At 39.7% G+C, this 17,561-nt stretch overlaps 1 protein-coding gene across 1 annotated transcript in view; it reads right to left on the reverse strand.

The window, feature by feature from the left end:
• Positions 1 to 17,561, reverse strand: part of LOC108796764 (multiple epidermal growth factor-like domains protein 10) — a 64,905-nt gene that overhangs the window by 14,336 nt on the left and 33,008 nt on the right. The window contains exons 9-18 of the mRNA XM_018568282.1: positions 16,014 to 16,226; positions 14,389 to 14,563; positions 14,103 to 14,223; positions 10,796 to 10,959; positions 8,961 to 9,063; positions 7,939 to 8,085; positions 5,421 to 5,549; positions 3,735 to 3,863; positions 2,478 to 2,606; positions 1,591 to 1,719 (exon numbers count right to left, since the gene is read on the reverse strand). Of these exons, the coding sequence (XP_018423784.1) occupies positions 1,591 to 1,719; positions 2,478 to 2,606; positions 3,735 to 3,863; positions 5,421 to 5,549; positions 7,939 to 8,085; positions 8,961 to 9,063; positions 10,796 to 10,959; positions 14,103 to 14,223; positions 14,389 to 14,563; positions 16,014 to 16,226 (1,439 nt within the window). The remainder of the gene's footprint in view (positions 1 to 1,590; positions 1,720 to 2,477; positions 2,607 to 3,734; positions 3,864 to 5,420; positions 5,550 to 7,938; positions 8,086 to 8,960; positions 9,064 to 10,795; positions 10,960 to 14,102; positions 14,224 to 14,388; positions 14,564 to 16,013; positions 16,227 to 17,561) is intronic.

The following is a 17,561-nucleotide window of genomic DNA, read 5'->3' on the forward strand; positions in this document are numbered from 1 at the left end:
CAGGTTTTACCCCACTACATGTGCCATGACCATTTGCAAGGGGGAGTATGCAGGGCTGAGAGGCAGCCATCCGGTACTGGGGGGAGAAGATTCAAGGTCTCTATCCCACTCAAAGTAGAATTAAACCTTACCGGTATATTTAGTTTGCTAAAGTATTGTAACACAAACAATTGCCCTGTTTTTTCATCCTTAAAACACGTTTTCACCATTTTTGCTGATTATCTCCTTCAGACTCTTTCTGTCTACATGCACTCTCTCCACTATCAGCTGCACATTATTGCTTTGAACCAGCTTGATAGAAATAAGGGGGGATCGTGTGTGTCAGCATGGTCTCTTGTATTTTCCAGCAGTGGTGCTTGTGACAAGGTCACAATGCAGGAGCACAGTTGGGAGACAAAACCAATAACAGGAAATGTCATCTGAATGAGAACCATTCTGGCAGGATCTCCAGGTACGCTTTAAAGATGAACTCCAGATATAAATATTCATAGCACCCATTGTAGCTGCTTTTATGCCTTTTCAATCAAGAAACAGCATTAAGAGGATTCCTACGAGTGCCAGCTCTTTTCCACTTCATAAATATTTATATATACTTACAACGGTCAATCTTGGCCTATTGTAAGTACTTTATACCGGGAAGGACCACAGGGATTCTGTAAAGCACTCTAGTAGCTGCAGCTACTAGAGTGCTTTACAATGATGTTCAGAGTCCTGTAAAGCTGCTGTGCTGAGTGACTTCTACTCTGCTCTGAAAACACATGGGGCCACTTTCACAATGACCATTCAGCAAACACCTGCTATTTTTATCGGTGAATGCTAGGCATTGTCTCAGTGTATGAGCAGTGGTACCATTATGTCACCACCCCTGGTCAACCCAGGGAATGCCTAGTATTTAATTATTTTTAAAAAACATTAAAAGTAACTTTTGAAATTCCATTTACACAGGGGTAAGCAACCTCAGCACTCTACTCCAAAACTTCAAATCCCATGAGTTATTGCAAGACTCTGACAGCCACAGGCATGACACCCAGTGGCAGAGGTAGAGGCATTATGGGATTTGCAGTTTCACAACTGCTCTAGTGCTGAGGTTGCCTACCCCTGCATTAACATGTTTAAGGTTTATATGGGATTTTATTAATTGAGTTTTGATCTACTCTAGGTAGGAGTTAGAGAGATAAGGAACCTTTGCTAACGCATAAAACATCAGCACATTGCTATGTAGTGTAGATCACACAGGCAGGACAGACAATGCTGCCTATGATTATATTGCAGGAGTATAAGCATGGTCAGCCCAGTACATGATGCATACACTTAAAGGATTAAGAACAGTGATGAGACAAATGTATGGCCAGATTGGGTGACAATTGTCTATAGCCAATATATCAGCCTGGCCAAATTGATTTATGATAATAAAAACTCTTTGTGACTAGATGATCCTATCTCTGTAATCAATTATCTGGGATAACCTTTGAAGAGTATGGCTTTCAAGCATAACCCCCCGCCCAAAAAAAAAAAAACAATGCTAATTTAAAAAGTGTAGGCACTAGAATTTAACGATGTAGATGTGATTTTTTTTTAATATTTACTTACTAATGTCACAGAAAGCACCAATATATCCAGGCAGGCAAAAACACTTCCCATTCATGTGATCACAGTCTGCTCCATTCTGGCATCTGCATTTGTTCACGCAATTTTCTCCATATGACCCCAGGGGGCAGACTAAGCAAAATAAAACACAATGTATGCTATAAAATCTTGTCAGCTAACATTGCACTCATTTTACATCAATAAGGGGCCATTTACAATTACACGATATGGCCAAAAGTAAATGAATACAACTCAACTCCAAATTATTGGGCTTAGGTGTTTCCTGTGAAGGATAATCGTAACTACAGCATACAAAGACATTTTAGACAAATGTGTGTTGCTAACATTGTGGCCACAGTTTGGGGAAGGTCCTTTTCTGTCCAGCATGACTGTGCCTTTGTGCATATAGCCAGCTCCATAAAGACATGGTTTGATGAGTTTGGTGTAGAAAACTTGAGTGATCTTACGCATAGCCCTGACCTCAAACCTATGAAACACCAACTGCTAACCAGGTCTTTTCATCTGGCATCAGTACTAGACCTCAGAATTCCTTTTTGGCTATAATGAATTCCCACATACACACTCCAAAATCTTCTAGAGAGTCTTCCCATAAGGGCAGAGGGTGTTATAGTTGAAAAAGGAGGAGTGCAACTCCAAATTAATGCACTTGGTCTTGGAATGTGATGTCCACCAAGCTCAAATAGATAATTATCAGGCGTTATGATTACAGGTATTAACCCCAGTTGCAGTTACAGAAAGCAATATTTTTCGTTATTGTGGACCTTTAAAATCGTCTGGTTCCTTCATACGTTTTGATGAATAGGGAAGAATGGGGGACAGAAAAAGACAAATTGGAAACAAAGGAATCCTCAGACATGAAGCAGTTTTACCTTCAGAACACATTTTTCCAGTCCATCCCGATGAGCAAACACAAGTTCCATCAATCTGACTACATTGCCCTCCATTTTGGCAATAACAGGTGTTCACGCAGTCTTTTCCCCAAAATCCAGTTGGGCAAGCTAAAGAAATAGTATACAGAAAATGCATAAACAAAACAAGATTCCAAATAACCTAACAAAAGTTTAGAACAGCATAGTGGATTACAGGTTAATAGTATGAGCTTGGTGTGCTAGGCTCCTGGTTTCACAACCACCACGGACCTTATTCTATGATGCTTTTATGTTTTTTGAAAGGGTCTCCTCTGGGTTCTCCAAGTTTCCCCCTACTAACCTAACTGGTAGATTATTTGGCTTGACATCATTGTGGCCTTATATGAAGTAAGTGTAATATTGCGACTGGGACATTGAATTGTTACTGTCTTTAGGGGGCATTGACCTTACCTCTAGTGATATCAGGACTCACAAGTAGCTCACACTTCAGCATCTACCATAACTGAAATATCACTTTTGGGTTTACTGACCTTTCAATTTCTAGCATTTGTGTGTATATGTGTGGTTTTCAAAAATGAAAATGGGCACCACACTTTTGTAGTAACAGGCAAGACAACCATGAAAACAACAATATTTTTTGTAGAAGACGTAGATAGTTTGTTACTTGTGTCACCACTAAAGGTGTCATGGACAATAGACGGGGGTTGACAATTTTTGATTTTTCCTTTTTACTTGCTTTTAAATTATATATAGTTATGTCGCCTGCACATTTATGTAAACACCTGCTCACAAATCAGGTAGCAATTAGATGAGAAAAGTCAATCTGCCTGATATACTCCAACTTGTTGACATTGCAGGTGTTAATGAGCATTGATAATAATATTAAAAATACCCAAGTGGAAAAACGTTTCCACTCTGGTGGTAGCTACTTAACTATGAATTCTTTCATGTATGGAATAACAGCTTTCTTTTTGGAGAAAATAACATCCTAATTACACAAAAGCTGTCTAGAAGGGTGAATCATTGGTCATTTGGAATGGAAATGATGGAAATGACACCAGTAGGCTACAGGTAGGCCATAATGATTGGGAGTACATGGACAAACCTATACAGCCAATACAGCTAGTGCAATGTTGGTGGTGACACATGTGGTAATTTAATAGTATAGATGGACCCTGAAAACTACAAAGCTTGTTGTGATGGTGGTTTATGGCTGGACAAAATAAAAAATAAAAAACTCTTTAGGAGCTTATTTACCTTCAGAGCATATCTTTCCAGTCCATCCTGGCAAACAGTTACATGCCCCATTCAGAGGACTGCACTGACCTCCATGCTTGCAATTGCAGATGTTGGAGCAGTCTTTTCCCCAAAATCCTGTAGGACAGGCTAAAAACAAAATATAGGGACCGATTACTATACAACTCAAACTGTAAGCTTTCATTTGCAGTTAGAAAAAAAAAGTTGTGTTATACCTGTATGTGCATATGCTAAAAGTCCTTATCTACATCAACAGATATTGCTGATTTGGGTTATAGTTAAGGTGTATTAAGGCTTTAGTGCAATTATTCTTAGCTTCTGTATTTTGGATCTCACCTCCTTAAAGAGTTATATATCCTCAACTAAGTCTCTACAAGTAAGGTGGTTTAGCTTATTTAACATTTTATGGTTTGGTAAATATAAATTGTTGGTGGTGAATTTCATGCATCATAATAAGATATAAAAATAGAAAAATGCTGTGTAATGTTTACCAAATCATAAGAGAGGACAAGAAAACATAACTATAGGTAATGGTTCTCAAAGCAAATACATAGTAGTAAAATTGAAATACCTCTTACAGTTCTGTACTTTAGGAGTGGTCAACAATACAGTTTAATAAGCTATAATTTTATGAATGGAGTTCATAACTACTGCTTCTCAGTTGAGGTTTGTTTGACATGTACTGTACTGCACTACACATGGCTGGTAGTCACTAGATTTCATCATCTATTTTATATGGCAAAAAAAAGGAGTTGAGTTATCAATGGTAATAATGTAGGTAGGGCCAGATGGACACAGAAATTTGAAGAACAGTGAAAAAAAGGTAAAGGATAGTAATTAAACATTGGTTATTGGTAGAAAAATAGTGATGAAACATTGTTTGACTATTCTTACATAAAGCATAAAAGCACCACCATGTTCCACGACCCTATAATCAGAGAACTTCCATAGGTTTTAATCAAAATACGTTTATGCCTGTATTGCAAATCTGGACGCAGGTGGAAGGTCAACTGAACTGTAAATGTGGCTCTCTGTTCTTCAAACTGAAGGAAGGTGAGTGCACTAATTCCATGAGGGGGCTAAACAAATGAAATTTCTAGTTATGGATAGCTCTCTAAGGGGGGCATTACTAAAATATATTAAGCTTAACACTGGGAAAGTAGCTTGGGAGACAAGCACAACCCATGGGCATCTTCATGGTAGAGTGATTTTCCGTGGGCTAAAGAACATGCATAAGACAGTGTTTGGTGGCCATGATGAAAGGTAGGTGTTGTTTCATACAACCTGGATTATTGTAATACACCTTTTCACATACATACTGTATATGATTCAGGGGAATGTAAGGAACAAATTGTAAATGAAGAAGTACGCAAGAGCTGAATTAGATGACTACTATTCTGTAAAATTTACGTAGACTCCCTTATGGAGGAATATCTCTACTCAGGGCCACCAGCAGAACATATATTATTTCTACTGACTTAGGGAACAAAAGCTCTATTTCCCCCCAGCCCAGTCCTCCCTTATTTAGCTGGAGGGAATAAAAAATGTTGGCAAGCAATAAATGTCTTCCTACTATGTTACCTGGGTGAGTTAAAAAAGCAAAGATATAAGCTGATGGGTTGTGTGCTTAGGGCTGATACATGTACACATTCCTGTAATTTCTAATTGAGAGATATAAAAACATACGCTCAGAGCAGTCGCTTCCTCTCCATCCAGGTGAGCATTTGCAGAAGCCATCGATGGGATTACAGGTGGAGTGACTGGAACATTTGCAGGCAAAGGTGCATTTCTTCCCATAACGGCCTGGAGGGCAACCTTAAAAATAAAATATTAGGACAGAGTGTCACATGAAGCTTACCATCTTACCCAACAGTAATGTCGATGCAGAAGAAAAAAACTTTTGTGACTAAAGCTTTTCACTCAAGAGATTAAACTGTAAAACATACATGTTAATTTATCTTCACAATTTTTAGTTTTAAAAGTTTTATTGTAATGATGTTGAAGAGCATTATAAAAAAATAAAGAATTTCCCATAGCAGCTATATAAATAGGCAATAGTATCTAAATTTATATTTCCTATTTTGACTTATAAAGGGTCCATATTAATAACTGAACTTTAGCCTTACCTCTAGTCTGGCATAGCTGTACAGGCTTCTCTCCTGTACTGAAATTGCTTACATTAAGTTTAGTGCACACTGTGAGCTTTTCACAATGTGCATTAGAAGCTACAGCAAGTTACACAGAGGTCGCTTCCTTTCTGCCCGCCTGCCTAACTGTCCCTGACCAACCCTGTTTATTAATTGGGTTTCATTTCTTTCAGTCATGGCTCAGCATCATGTGTAGGTGCTACCTGGGGCAGTCAGCCATGCTAATGCCCATTTTTCCAGACTGACAGTCACCCATCAAGACATTTTGATATCTGCATAACCCCACCCATGAGCCAGCCCCCTCTACTTGCATCAGGGCTGAGGGCACTTCAGAGAAGTACTGAGGTAGGGTGCTACTATGGTGTTTTCAGGAAGCTATGTACAGGACCCTGCCAGTCCCTCCCATCCGCCATGATCTGTTTGCATTGCAAAGAGATGTAGATTTTGTGATGATATCACTGGAGCTAAAATGAGGCATGTAGTGAAAACCGAAATTTTATATTTAAAATGTCATTAGCATTAATGAGGAGGGGAGGGAGGAACCAGGGAAGGCAAAATATAAGCAGATTGAACTTCAACTTTAAGAATACATGTCATTATGTAGGTTGCTTCTAAACTCCTACGAGAACTACGAAGTACTCCTACGACAACTCAAGACAACTTTCAAGCTGCCGGGAATGTAGACCACATACATGATTTCTCTCATTAAGCCCCCATGGAGGGGGCGTGTTTTGACCTCCAAAACACATTAGCCACCCTACCTAATTGTATAAAGTCTTATCAGGACTATTTCAATTGGTGTGACGCTTCAATTCCTACATCCACTGTATTTTGTAGGTAGTGAGCTTGATGGTAACTAAGTTATCATAATTGAAGATGAACACATTTTTGTTCATATGAAAAGTCAATAAACAAGGCACATAATAACTTAATATGTATATATGACTTTTATTGCGAATGTTATCCATTCCTGGGCAGAAATTTGCTAATTATTAAGATAATGCTGATGATTTATATTTCTAAGTGTTATGTAATGTCTTAAAGGAGAACTAAGGGGTAAGTGTTTTTCCCCATAGTTCTCCTCAGGGTCATAGGAGGACATAAACTAGCGTCCTCCCGTGACCCAAAGCTCAGTATACCGCGAGCTACAGCTCGCGGTATACTGAGACCGCCGCAGCCGCAACGGATCCCGATATTACTGTCGAGATCCACCCAGCTGTGTAAGTGACGGAGTGGGGAGGGGGGAATCCCTGCAGGGAGCCGTGACAGTCACGGCTCTATGCGGGGACAGGATCGAGAAGTGAGCGAGCAACGCTATGTGTTCTCTCACTTCCCGATCTATTGAGCCGACGCTTGACAGTTTCATTGTCACACATCAGCTCAAACTATGAAGCCGAGTTCTCCTTTAATAACCAGATGTGAAGACAGCCAAGGCTTCTTAGGCTTATTGAATCAGTCCATAGGGTCCTTAATAGTAGAGTCATTGTTTTCATGCATAAATATTAGGGCGTAATTTTTTTGTTTTCATGCAGGAGAATGGTAATGTGAACCTTGGCAGGGAAAGAGAATTAACCTGTGAACTGGAATGTTAGTAATATGGCAGGATCCTTTGGAGAAATGGAACCTGAGATAGAGGACAGCATATTTATTTATTTTGCGAAATGAGAGGAAAGGTGGCATGTCAATCAAATATGAGATGTTGTCTCCTTAAGATTGCAATCCCAAAAGTAGCTGAACTGAGAAAGGTCATTATTTGTGTTTTGGGTTCTCTGTAAAAGCCAGGATTTGGGCTTCAGGAGGTAAAGAAAAAGTAAGGATTAGTCCTCCCGAAGGGCAATCCAAAGAGACTGTTATGGCAGCCCTCTAAGTACAAAGTTTATGTTTTGAGAAGCTTGACTCAAGTTACAGTTCCCTGTCAGAGAGGAACTAAAACATTATATTAGGCCTACACTGTCTCTGGGTGATTCTCTTGTATTCTCTTGAAGTCATTCATTGTAAACTTGGGATTATGTAACTTTTCCTCGAATATAAACCTGTGTCTAGAATTTTTTTCTTACTGTTCTCGCAGTCTGGTCCCTGGAAGCCAGCAGTGCAGGTACAAGATCCATCCTCTGCGGAGCAGATTGCCCCATTCTTACATGTACAGGACATGTTACAGTTTCTTCCCCAAAATTCCTCTTTGCAAGTTTGCTCACAGTAGATGCCTGAAGAAAATAAGACACATTCATGAAATCATAAGACACTCAAGGCTGGCAGTGCTAATACATGTATAAACACACCCTCTTTCTTTTGATACATTAACTATTGATCCTGATACTGTTTTAAATCCTTTTGATTCTATTAATTGTATTGAGGGGGAGGACTCTCACCCATAACTCCCATGACATTCAAGCATAGGGTGAGTTTTCTTTTCCCCAGGACATTTTAAGTGGTATGTTATGTATAAGAAGAACACACAAAAGCAGCACAGCCCCTCCGGGGCTCAGGAAAGGAATGAGTTGGGTGCTTGCTACTGGGAGCACATACTCGCTCCAGTATGAGCCAATACAAACAGCAGAAAAGCTGGCTACACACCGGATTCCAGTAGAAAAGTTTATTGACCAGTGATGTGGTACAAGCTTCAATAAACTATTCCAGTGGAATCCGGTGTGCGGCCGCTTTTCTTCTGTTTGTATGGGCTATGCTATATGCAGTTTGTTAAAATTGAGACCAGATTTCAGGGTTTAAACTTGTGTGCAAGGCTTTATACAATTCCATTGACTTTGTGAGATGGTATTGGTATTTACTGGGTACAACCTATGTGAAAGTTTTTCTTAGCTGTGTACAATTTGTGGATGTGGAAAATTCCATGACAGCTCTGGTTACAAACATCAATCCTGAAATTGCAATGAGTTACCAGCATTGGCATCCAGTTAAGGACTAGTTTTATTTTTATTGGACATGAACATATAGCTCATAACAACTACATTCATCTAATCATTCTTCCCATAGACATTAAAGAATTCAAAAATGATCCAGTTTCCGTGGACAATGCAAAAAGTATGTGTAGATATTGTAGACCAAAAAATATTATACTGACCGGTCCATCCTGGTGAGCACCTGCATTTACCGGTCACTGGGTCACAGCCATCTGCATTTTTACATTCACACCTCTGACTACACCCAGGTCCAAAACTGCCTGCCTGTATGTAAAGACAAATATAGTGTGTTTTACTTACTGATTCATAAACACAATGTTGTCTGCACATAAATAAGCCTTTATAGAAGTATACAGCAACAGCTCACTCAAAATTAATAGGTTTATATTTCAAGTCAGTCAGCATTCATTAAAAGATGAGTGAATTAGACACTTTACACATCAATTGGTATATGAATATATGTTAACCAGCATGAAGAGCATCTATTCTTTCAAACCAGTTAAAATCCCATTTAAGGCACTATCTGTAAGGAGTTTGCATGGGTTTCCTTGCACACTCCAAAGAGCAATATAGTGGTTAGCACTTTTTCCTTGCAGCACTGGAGTTTGCATGTTCTCGCTGTGCTTGTGTGGGTTTCCTCTGGGTACTCCTATTTCCTTCCACACTACAAAGACATGCTGGAAGATTAATTGGCTCCTGTCTAAATCGGCCTTGTATGTATGCCTGTGAGATAGGGACCTTAGATTGTAAGCTCCTTGAGGGCAGGGACTGATGTGAATATATACTATGTAAAGCTCTGTTAAAATGGTCAGATCTATATAAATAAATAAGACCTGGTCTAGTTATTTAAGAACCTGTCGGTCTGCATCTTGCTTTTTATCATCTAGGTCAGCGTGGATCAACTTAGGAGGTATAGGGGGTGATATCTGTAGCACATGATACCAACAAAGGGTCACACATAATATTAAAGTGACACTAAACTAAAGTGATACTAAACTCCGGACTTAAATCCTCAAAGTGCATTCAAGCATCTTAACTTTTAACAATACTGTATCTTATTTGTATATCACTCGGCTGTAAATCCTTAAATCATCTCTGGATTGGTGCTGACACTGTCCTTCCTTCGGGAGGGCGGCTACTTTTAGTCCACATGGTCCCTGTGTGTGTTGTAAAGTAGCCACCGCTCCAAGCCAGCTCCTGTTAGGGACTACAATCTCAAATATAGTTTAGTCATTTGCATTGAGATTGTAGTACATCACAGGATTGAGCATGGAGCGGTGGCTACTTTACAACTTACACAGGGATCATGGGGAACAAAAGTATACATCCTCCAGAAGGAAGGGCAGTGTCAACATGAATTCAGAAATGATTTGAGGAGCTACAGCCGAGTGATGCACAAATAAGGTACAGTTCTGTTAATAGTTTGGGTACTTGAATGCATTTTGGAGATTTAACTCCGGAGTTTAGTGTCACTTTAAGTATAGGTAATGCTACAGAATACTGTCAAAGACTATTGACATGCAACAGGTGTGGTTTGCGACTGGAGACATGCTGAGCAGCAACAGTCAGAGAGCTAGTTTCTAAGGGGAGCACAAGTACCAAAGGGTAGAGTGTTGGACACCATGTCTCTAGGTGTCAATAGAAAAAACTAATTACAACAAGTTAGACAAATACAATCTACAAAACACATAACTGAATATTTATACCTATCTTCTTTGACTTGAGTTCCTCTTTAAAGGTTCACACCGATTTAAGAGTTACATTTTAGTTATTGATAAAGACTAACATATTTCTGTTAGGGTTAAGTTTACTTGTATTCATATGTAGATTTAGTTAGTGCTGGCAGTTTATTGGGGGGGATTTAACAGACCAAAATGGAGCAAATAGGAGACGTTCACTGTTGGGATTTAGATCCCCTTTAACTGCATTGTGAAGCTTAGGAGTAGTAAATAAAATCTGGTAACATCCAGCTGTATAAGTGCAGTCTGTTACATACCTTGCATGGTAGCTCACATTTCTTCCCATACCACCCAGAGGTGCAGAAGCATTGTCCTGTGATTGGACTGCATGAGGCCCCATTGATACACTCACACGTCCTGTTGCAGTTGAAGCCCCACATTCCTTTTGGACAAGGCACTGAACAGTCACCTTTCTGCCAGCCTGCATTGGGGAAAATAATATAATGGAAAAATAACTACAAAAGATAAATAATATAATAACAAAAAAATATATATTAATAAAAATAGAAAAAAGCAGTTTTTTTTGTGGTTAAATCTAAACTATGACCAAAATTTTGACTTTTTTAAATTTACATCTATATTTTTATTTATTAAAAAACCTCAAGAAAATCAAGAAAATAGGAGAGGATTTTGGTTCTCAAATTTATAACAGGCAATACATCTGTGATACAGATCTTAATATCTCAAAGATGACATTTAGCAGCGACCGGCCTGAAATAAAAAAAACACCCCTCCCACAAAATTCCCTCTTCCACTTCAACTACAGTCAATCAGAGGCTCATTAGAAAGCACCCTATTAGTATACCATGGGGTCAAAACAAAAGATTGCATAGGTTTTCATTTTGTAACGGCTGGAAGTGAATCAATAAATGATTCCCAGACCTCAAAGAGCTTCTGTGTTCGTGTGTCCTTGTTAAGCATTGTCTGATTAAGAAATACACACAAAACATCAACTTACTCAAAAAGAGAGTTAAAGAAGGTGGTTCAGGATATATCCATTGGTGCAAAATTGTTTTCTTGGCCACTAATGATATAATAGACAATAACTTCCTAAATCACACAGTGATTTTAACTTCATGCAGATCTAAAATTCAAAAAATCGCCCATGCTGTGGTCATAGGAAGGTAATTCACTAATCTGTCAAGCATATTGGGCAATATTATTCCAAAAAAGGTTTATCCTGGGGCACCCCCAAAAGGCATGATTTTTTTAAATGAATAAATCTTTAAGCAACAGTTTTTTTCTCACAAAGATGTGAAAGATGTCAGAGACCTGCTGCTTCTGCGCATGCGCCAAGCGGGGCATCCCGTAATGGGCATGCGCGCATGCGCGAGCCAAGGATTGTCCGCGGAAAAACGCGCCAAAAGGTGCACAGGAAGTGACGCTCTCCAGATAATTTCTTCCCTATTTAAACCCAGACTCCACACCTACTCATTGCTGGATTGTCTCTTCAACCGCCCTGACGTCTTCTGATCCTTGTTTCCAGTACCTTTGATTATTGACCCGGATTGACTTTGACCTTGTTTGCCTGCAGCCTGCCTTTGACCTCGGAACGTTTGACCATTCTTGCTTGCCTATACCCTTGACCTCGGATTGCTTACTGGACTGCCTATGCCTACTCCCTTTTGTACCTGCTCTGCCTGCTCGGTGTGACCTCGGCCTGTTGACCTCGGATATCAAGATCTACAAAACTCTGCTACAAAACCAGGGATTGGCCGGCACGGTGATACCGCCTCTGGCCCTCCTGACACTCACTGTCTCTAAGGACTCTGTCCCCAATACCAGAGTCCCTAGGACACGAGCTGCAAGGGAAGCCTCCTCCTACATCCAGTCTCCACACAGGTACGTGATAAAGATTAAATTAAATAAATCCAATAGACATGTAAGCCAGTGAAATTTTTGTTTCGTAACAGATTTTTCATTCGGGTTTCGGGTCCGAACACTGTTTCACTTCGTTATTGTGATCTTTCGGAATTTCCTTTTAGTTAAGGACGGGGTTTTCTGATTGGCTAGAAAACAGTTACGTGTCCGATTTAGTTTAATTTTGAACAAAATTTGGATGATCAAAAATTTCCTTAAAAGAACATTCCGATTTGTTTGCATTCTGCCTCATTGGAATTCAGACATTCGGATCCGAATGCATCCGAATGTCCGAATTCACGAGATTTCGTCCGAATTTGCATTTGGAACAAAACAAAACTTAAATGTCTAAAAGCCAAGCAATTGCATCACACTTACCACACAACTCCTTAAAAAACTATTAAAAATTGCCCAGCCTTTTCTGACTGCTTTTCTCTTAATGACATTAAGTTTGATTTATTCATAGATATGAAAGGAATATCAACACGGTGTAACTGAAACATGCATAGATTAGAGCAGAATATAATTTCTCTGATAAATACTAGACATGTACAATCGGATTCGGACGAACCTACAAAATCAACGAAATTCAGTTGATTCTGCAGTCTGTCTGAATCCGAAATAACAATTTTTTAATACAAAAACGATATTCGGGCATATAAAAATTTGTTATCAGAACGCGCGGCAGCCATATTCTGCGCATGCCCACCGCCATCCTGCAGACGGGGTGCATAACGTCACATGATTCTATGTCACGGGTAATGTTATTTGCAGAACGAGCAGCGGCCGCTAGCGTGTTCTGCGCTTGAGTGCTGCCATTTTGGAGTATATCTTGGTATACACCAAGATGGCGGCGCCCACATATTCGGGTGCCACCATCTTTGTGTATACCAAGATATACTCCAAAATGCGCAGAACGCGCTGGCGGCCGATACGGCCGATGCCCGTTCTGCAGTTTCTTTGCGCGGTTTCGGAGCTTCTGAATCCGAAACAGCATTACATTTGTTTCCATTGACGAAACGAATGAAAATGTTTTTCATTTGTTTCGTCCGAAACACATTTTTTTGCCCAGCACATGACTAATAGATATTATCTTCCCTACATCTTTCTTACATGTCTTTCTGTGTATTGATCCTGTGTGAAAGACCCTGTCGTCAGACCATTCTCTAATAATAAATATCTTCCCATAAGATTATACAATATGTGCATTAAATGTATTTTATGCATGTTATTTACCTGTAAAAGCCTCCCTTGTGTAGACATCTAAAAACCCTGAAACTGCTGCTGGGCACAGATATCATGGATGTGATGTAAACAGTTCTAGCAGACTCAAAACTGTCACTCAAGTGGCATTCTTTAGTATTCTCCTTCACTCTGACATAAATGCACATGTAGGATGGCGCTGGGAACAGCTGGGACAGCAGTGAGAACAATTGGACACTACCAGAAGAGGAGAGAGCTATGGCTTGCAAGGACAGAGTAGGCTGTGCTAGGGAATTGACACTTCCTGGAGTAGTCAAACTTTCTAGTATGTGAAAAGATATATTGCAAGTCAATAAAAAACAATTTAAGGTTATGGAAAAAACACTGCAAGTAAGCATAGATTTGTGTGCTTTACCTGCATTTTTTAAGTTGTTGACAACTTAAAAACTTAAAGCTGACAAGGCAGCTTTAATATAGTGAAGCTCTCATTTAATGACTTACCTTCTTTACACACACAGGTACCATCAATGGGGGAACAGGCCAGGTAGTTTTTGCAGTTGCATTTCTGGGAACATTTATCTCCATAGGTGTCGTCAGGACAGTAGACAGAGCAGTGACTTCCCTGTAATGATATTGCCACAATATGAGATACGTGTCTCCTTGTAGCGTTCCAGAATGCTATATACAAGTAGGCTGGCATCAGGCAGAGCTCACTGGGAACTGGGTACAGACAAGCCTCTTAGGGATAAAAGACTTTAGGGTTTAAAACGTTACTTTGAAGACTTACTGAAAATCCGGGAGCACATTGACATGCACCAGTCTCACTATGACAGGACCCCCCATTGAGGCACAAACACGGCTCCTGGCAGTTGGTTCCATAGTAACCATGAGGACAGGTCTCATTGCAGTAGAGGCCGGCCCAGCCTGTCTTACAGGTGCATTCACCAGACATTGGGTGGCAACTGTGAACACAAGGAGATGTGGGGTAAACATATTTCTTCAGAGTATTTTTATTTAAGCACAGATTCCTACTCAGTTTTCTGGGCTGCATTCAGCACACAAGATGTTTGCTATAAAGTTGTGTGACATGAGTTTGCATGGTGCCATGGTGGTATGCAGATGCCATTTTTCGATAGAAATACCTGGCCCCCAGTTTTACTGGAAAAAGCACCAAATACACATATCAAGAGTCCAAAACTGTATTTTATTTTTCCACAGATGTCAAGAAGGTACTGAAAAACAGCCAATGCATTACAGGGGCCAAACAATTCCCTTTCATCAGAGCTTTGGCAACTGTCAGATACTATCTCAGATACTAAGATAGGATCCTGGACCAATCAATTAGAGCCAGGAGGTTAAACGATGTAACTGGAGAATGTATGTGTTAAGAACCCAAGCAGCATTCATTGACTGGCCCTTAGACCTGGTTTCTATTTCAGACTCTGAGATATTATATGACAGTTTCCAAAGCAATGGTGAAGGGGGATCGTATGGCCTCCAAAATGTGTTGGCTTTTTTCAACCAATTTTTGCCATCTGTAGAATAATTAAATACAGTTTTTGACTCTTGATACTTGTGTTTGGTGCTCTTTCTAGTTCACCCTTATGTGGATTTCCCAAGCAGGAAGATTCCCCCGTTTACTGGGAAGGCCTCCACTTGGTGGAGCGGGCTGAACACAGGTAATGTGAGCCTTGCGAACTAGAGACTTTTTCTTTTAAGAACCAAAGAATTGGGGCCAGTGCCTTCCCTCTTCTATCTCTACTTGGAACCAGTTTCACTATAATAAGCTGGCCTCCTCTTGTTTTGCATGAACCATTTTTAATACGTTTTTCAGTTTATGAATGTTGATGTTTTTATTGCATAGCTAGACATTTGTGCTATGGGGGCAAACAAATTAAAAGTTAGATTAAAAAGGACCTAGATCCATTTTGAATGTTTAATAATGAATAATTGAAAATTTGAATTAGGGATTTCATTTATACAACTGCAGGATTGTGTATGGTATGTAGTGATGCTTATCTTTGAACAGTATATTGAATAGGTAATTTGTTATATTCCAAACCATTCAATACTGAACAAAAAAGAAAAATAATCAACATTTTAATAATCTTAAATCTGTATGTTAGAAAAAAGGGTATCCAAATAGTATAAATCAAGGTCTAACTATACATAAATAATTACTAAATGGCAAGTTCCTGTCATTCTCTTGATTTTACATTTATAAAGGAAACAATTGGCCTAATCTTTAAAATATATTCTACACAGTTACTCAATGCAACCAATAGGAAACTGTTTTATATAATCCTGATTACAGTAAAATATTATCTCATTGGTTGCTGTAGGTCACTGTATTCTGTACATCAACATTGCTTTTTACACCATTTCAGTTGGTGAGCTTGCAGATGTAGTTACCTCTTAGTGTGCTGAGGATCACACTGGCAGGGCATGTTGCAGTGTATGCCGTATATGCCCTCTGCACACATTCGGTCTTCGCAGTTTTCCCCATAGAAGCCAGCCTCACAGAGGCACCCTCCATTGATATGGTAGCATCGTACGCCATTCACACAGTTACAGGTTTCTTCACAGTCCTGACCATACTTTCCGATAGTACACTCTTCCCGACAGCTGTGGTCCATCACAAAATGCAGTGAAATAGTTAGTGAAGCAACGTATGCATTTTAGAAATAGGTACTCATGCATATAGGAGATTAAAGCTGAAGTGACATTTCAATTTAAATCAACTACATACATCCCAGGTGCCTCAAAACAAAAGGTGTGCAAAGTCTTACAGCATTTTTTTCTTTAGAATGTAGCCACAGCCTCCATAGAAAATCCGGCACCCTGCCAGCATTCTGCAGTGAAGGGCCCTTGCTTTCTCCGTAGAAGCAGTGGTCGCTTTGCATTGGCCAGACACACTGCTTGCTAAGTCAGCTCTCCAATCAGCAAAACACATGTTCCATGCTGTCTAGTGATCTCTAGTGCTGACTCGGCAAGAATGATGCAGAGAGACCACTGCTTACACACGGAGAGCAAGAGTCCTTCAGCTCTGCTCAACAGGGGGCATGCTACATCTCTTCAGAGAGACCACTGCTTCCACAGAGAGAGCAAGGACCCTGCTCAGCAGCATGCTGGCAAAGGACAGGCTCTTCTACACAGGCTGTGACTGTTTTCTAAAAGAACTGGAAGCCTTTTGCATTTTTGCTTTGATACACCTGGAATGCATTTAGCTGAATTAAACTGAAGTTCAACTGGGATTTAAGCACTCCAGACAGCAAATAATATTAATGGATTGTGCTGGAGAGCTGTAAGAAACAAACACTAACATAATGCTAAAATACAACTTTTATACAGATAATCTCTGTGGTTGCAATTGAACCCAAGACATCAGTCCGGCATAGCACCCAGTCCAGTTTTACTTTTCCATACATAACACCTCATTTATAACAAAAACATGACTATAGCAAAACTTGCATATGTTGACTGATGGGATCTGAGTAGGTGCTATGGGTAATGCTGATGGTTTACATTTGATTTCTATTGCTGTGTTGTGGGTTTTCAATAGCTGGGTTTACAAATGCTATATTAGATTTTAAGGCACTACGGATGAAAACTAATATATATGCTGCTTAATTGGTCTGCATGCCGTACAACGTGCAAGCCAGCAGGATGCAGTGCAGCTGTTGGCCTCTAACCTTTATGCTTGTAATTTTTTCCAAGTAAGGTTTTGGCACCAAAAGTGACAATGTTTCTCACATTGCAGATTAAATATCAGAAATATTTTCACTAAACTATGTTTATTTGATTTGAATATGGATTGTAGAAAGAATGATGCATCTGCCCAGTGCTGGAAGTATAAAAAATGTTACTCAAGTAACATTCTACAGCAGCTTTTCTCAACCAAGGATTCTCTCACACATTTCCAGGGGTTCCTTGAACAAAGAACATGGTCTACCTCGTGGA

Source organism: Nanorana parkeri, unplaced genomic scaffold, assembly GCF_000935625.1.
Source record: "Nanorana parkeri isolate BGI_ZX_2015 unplaced genomic scaffold, ASM93562v1 scaffold1167, whole genome shotgun sequence".
Classification (NCBI taxonomy): Eukaryota; Metazoa; Chordata; class Amphibia; order Anura; family Dicroglossidae; genus Nanorana; species Nanorana parkeri.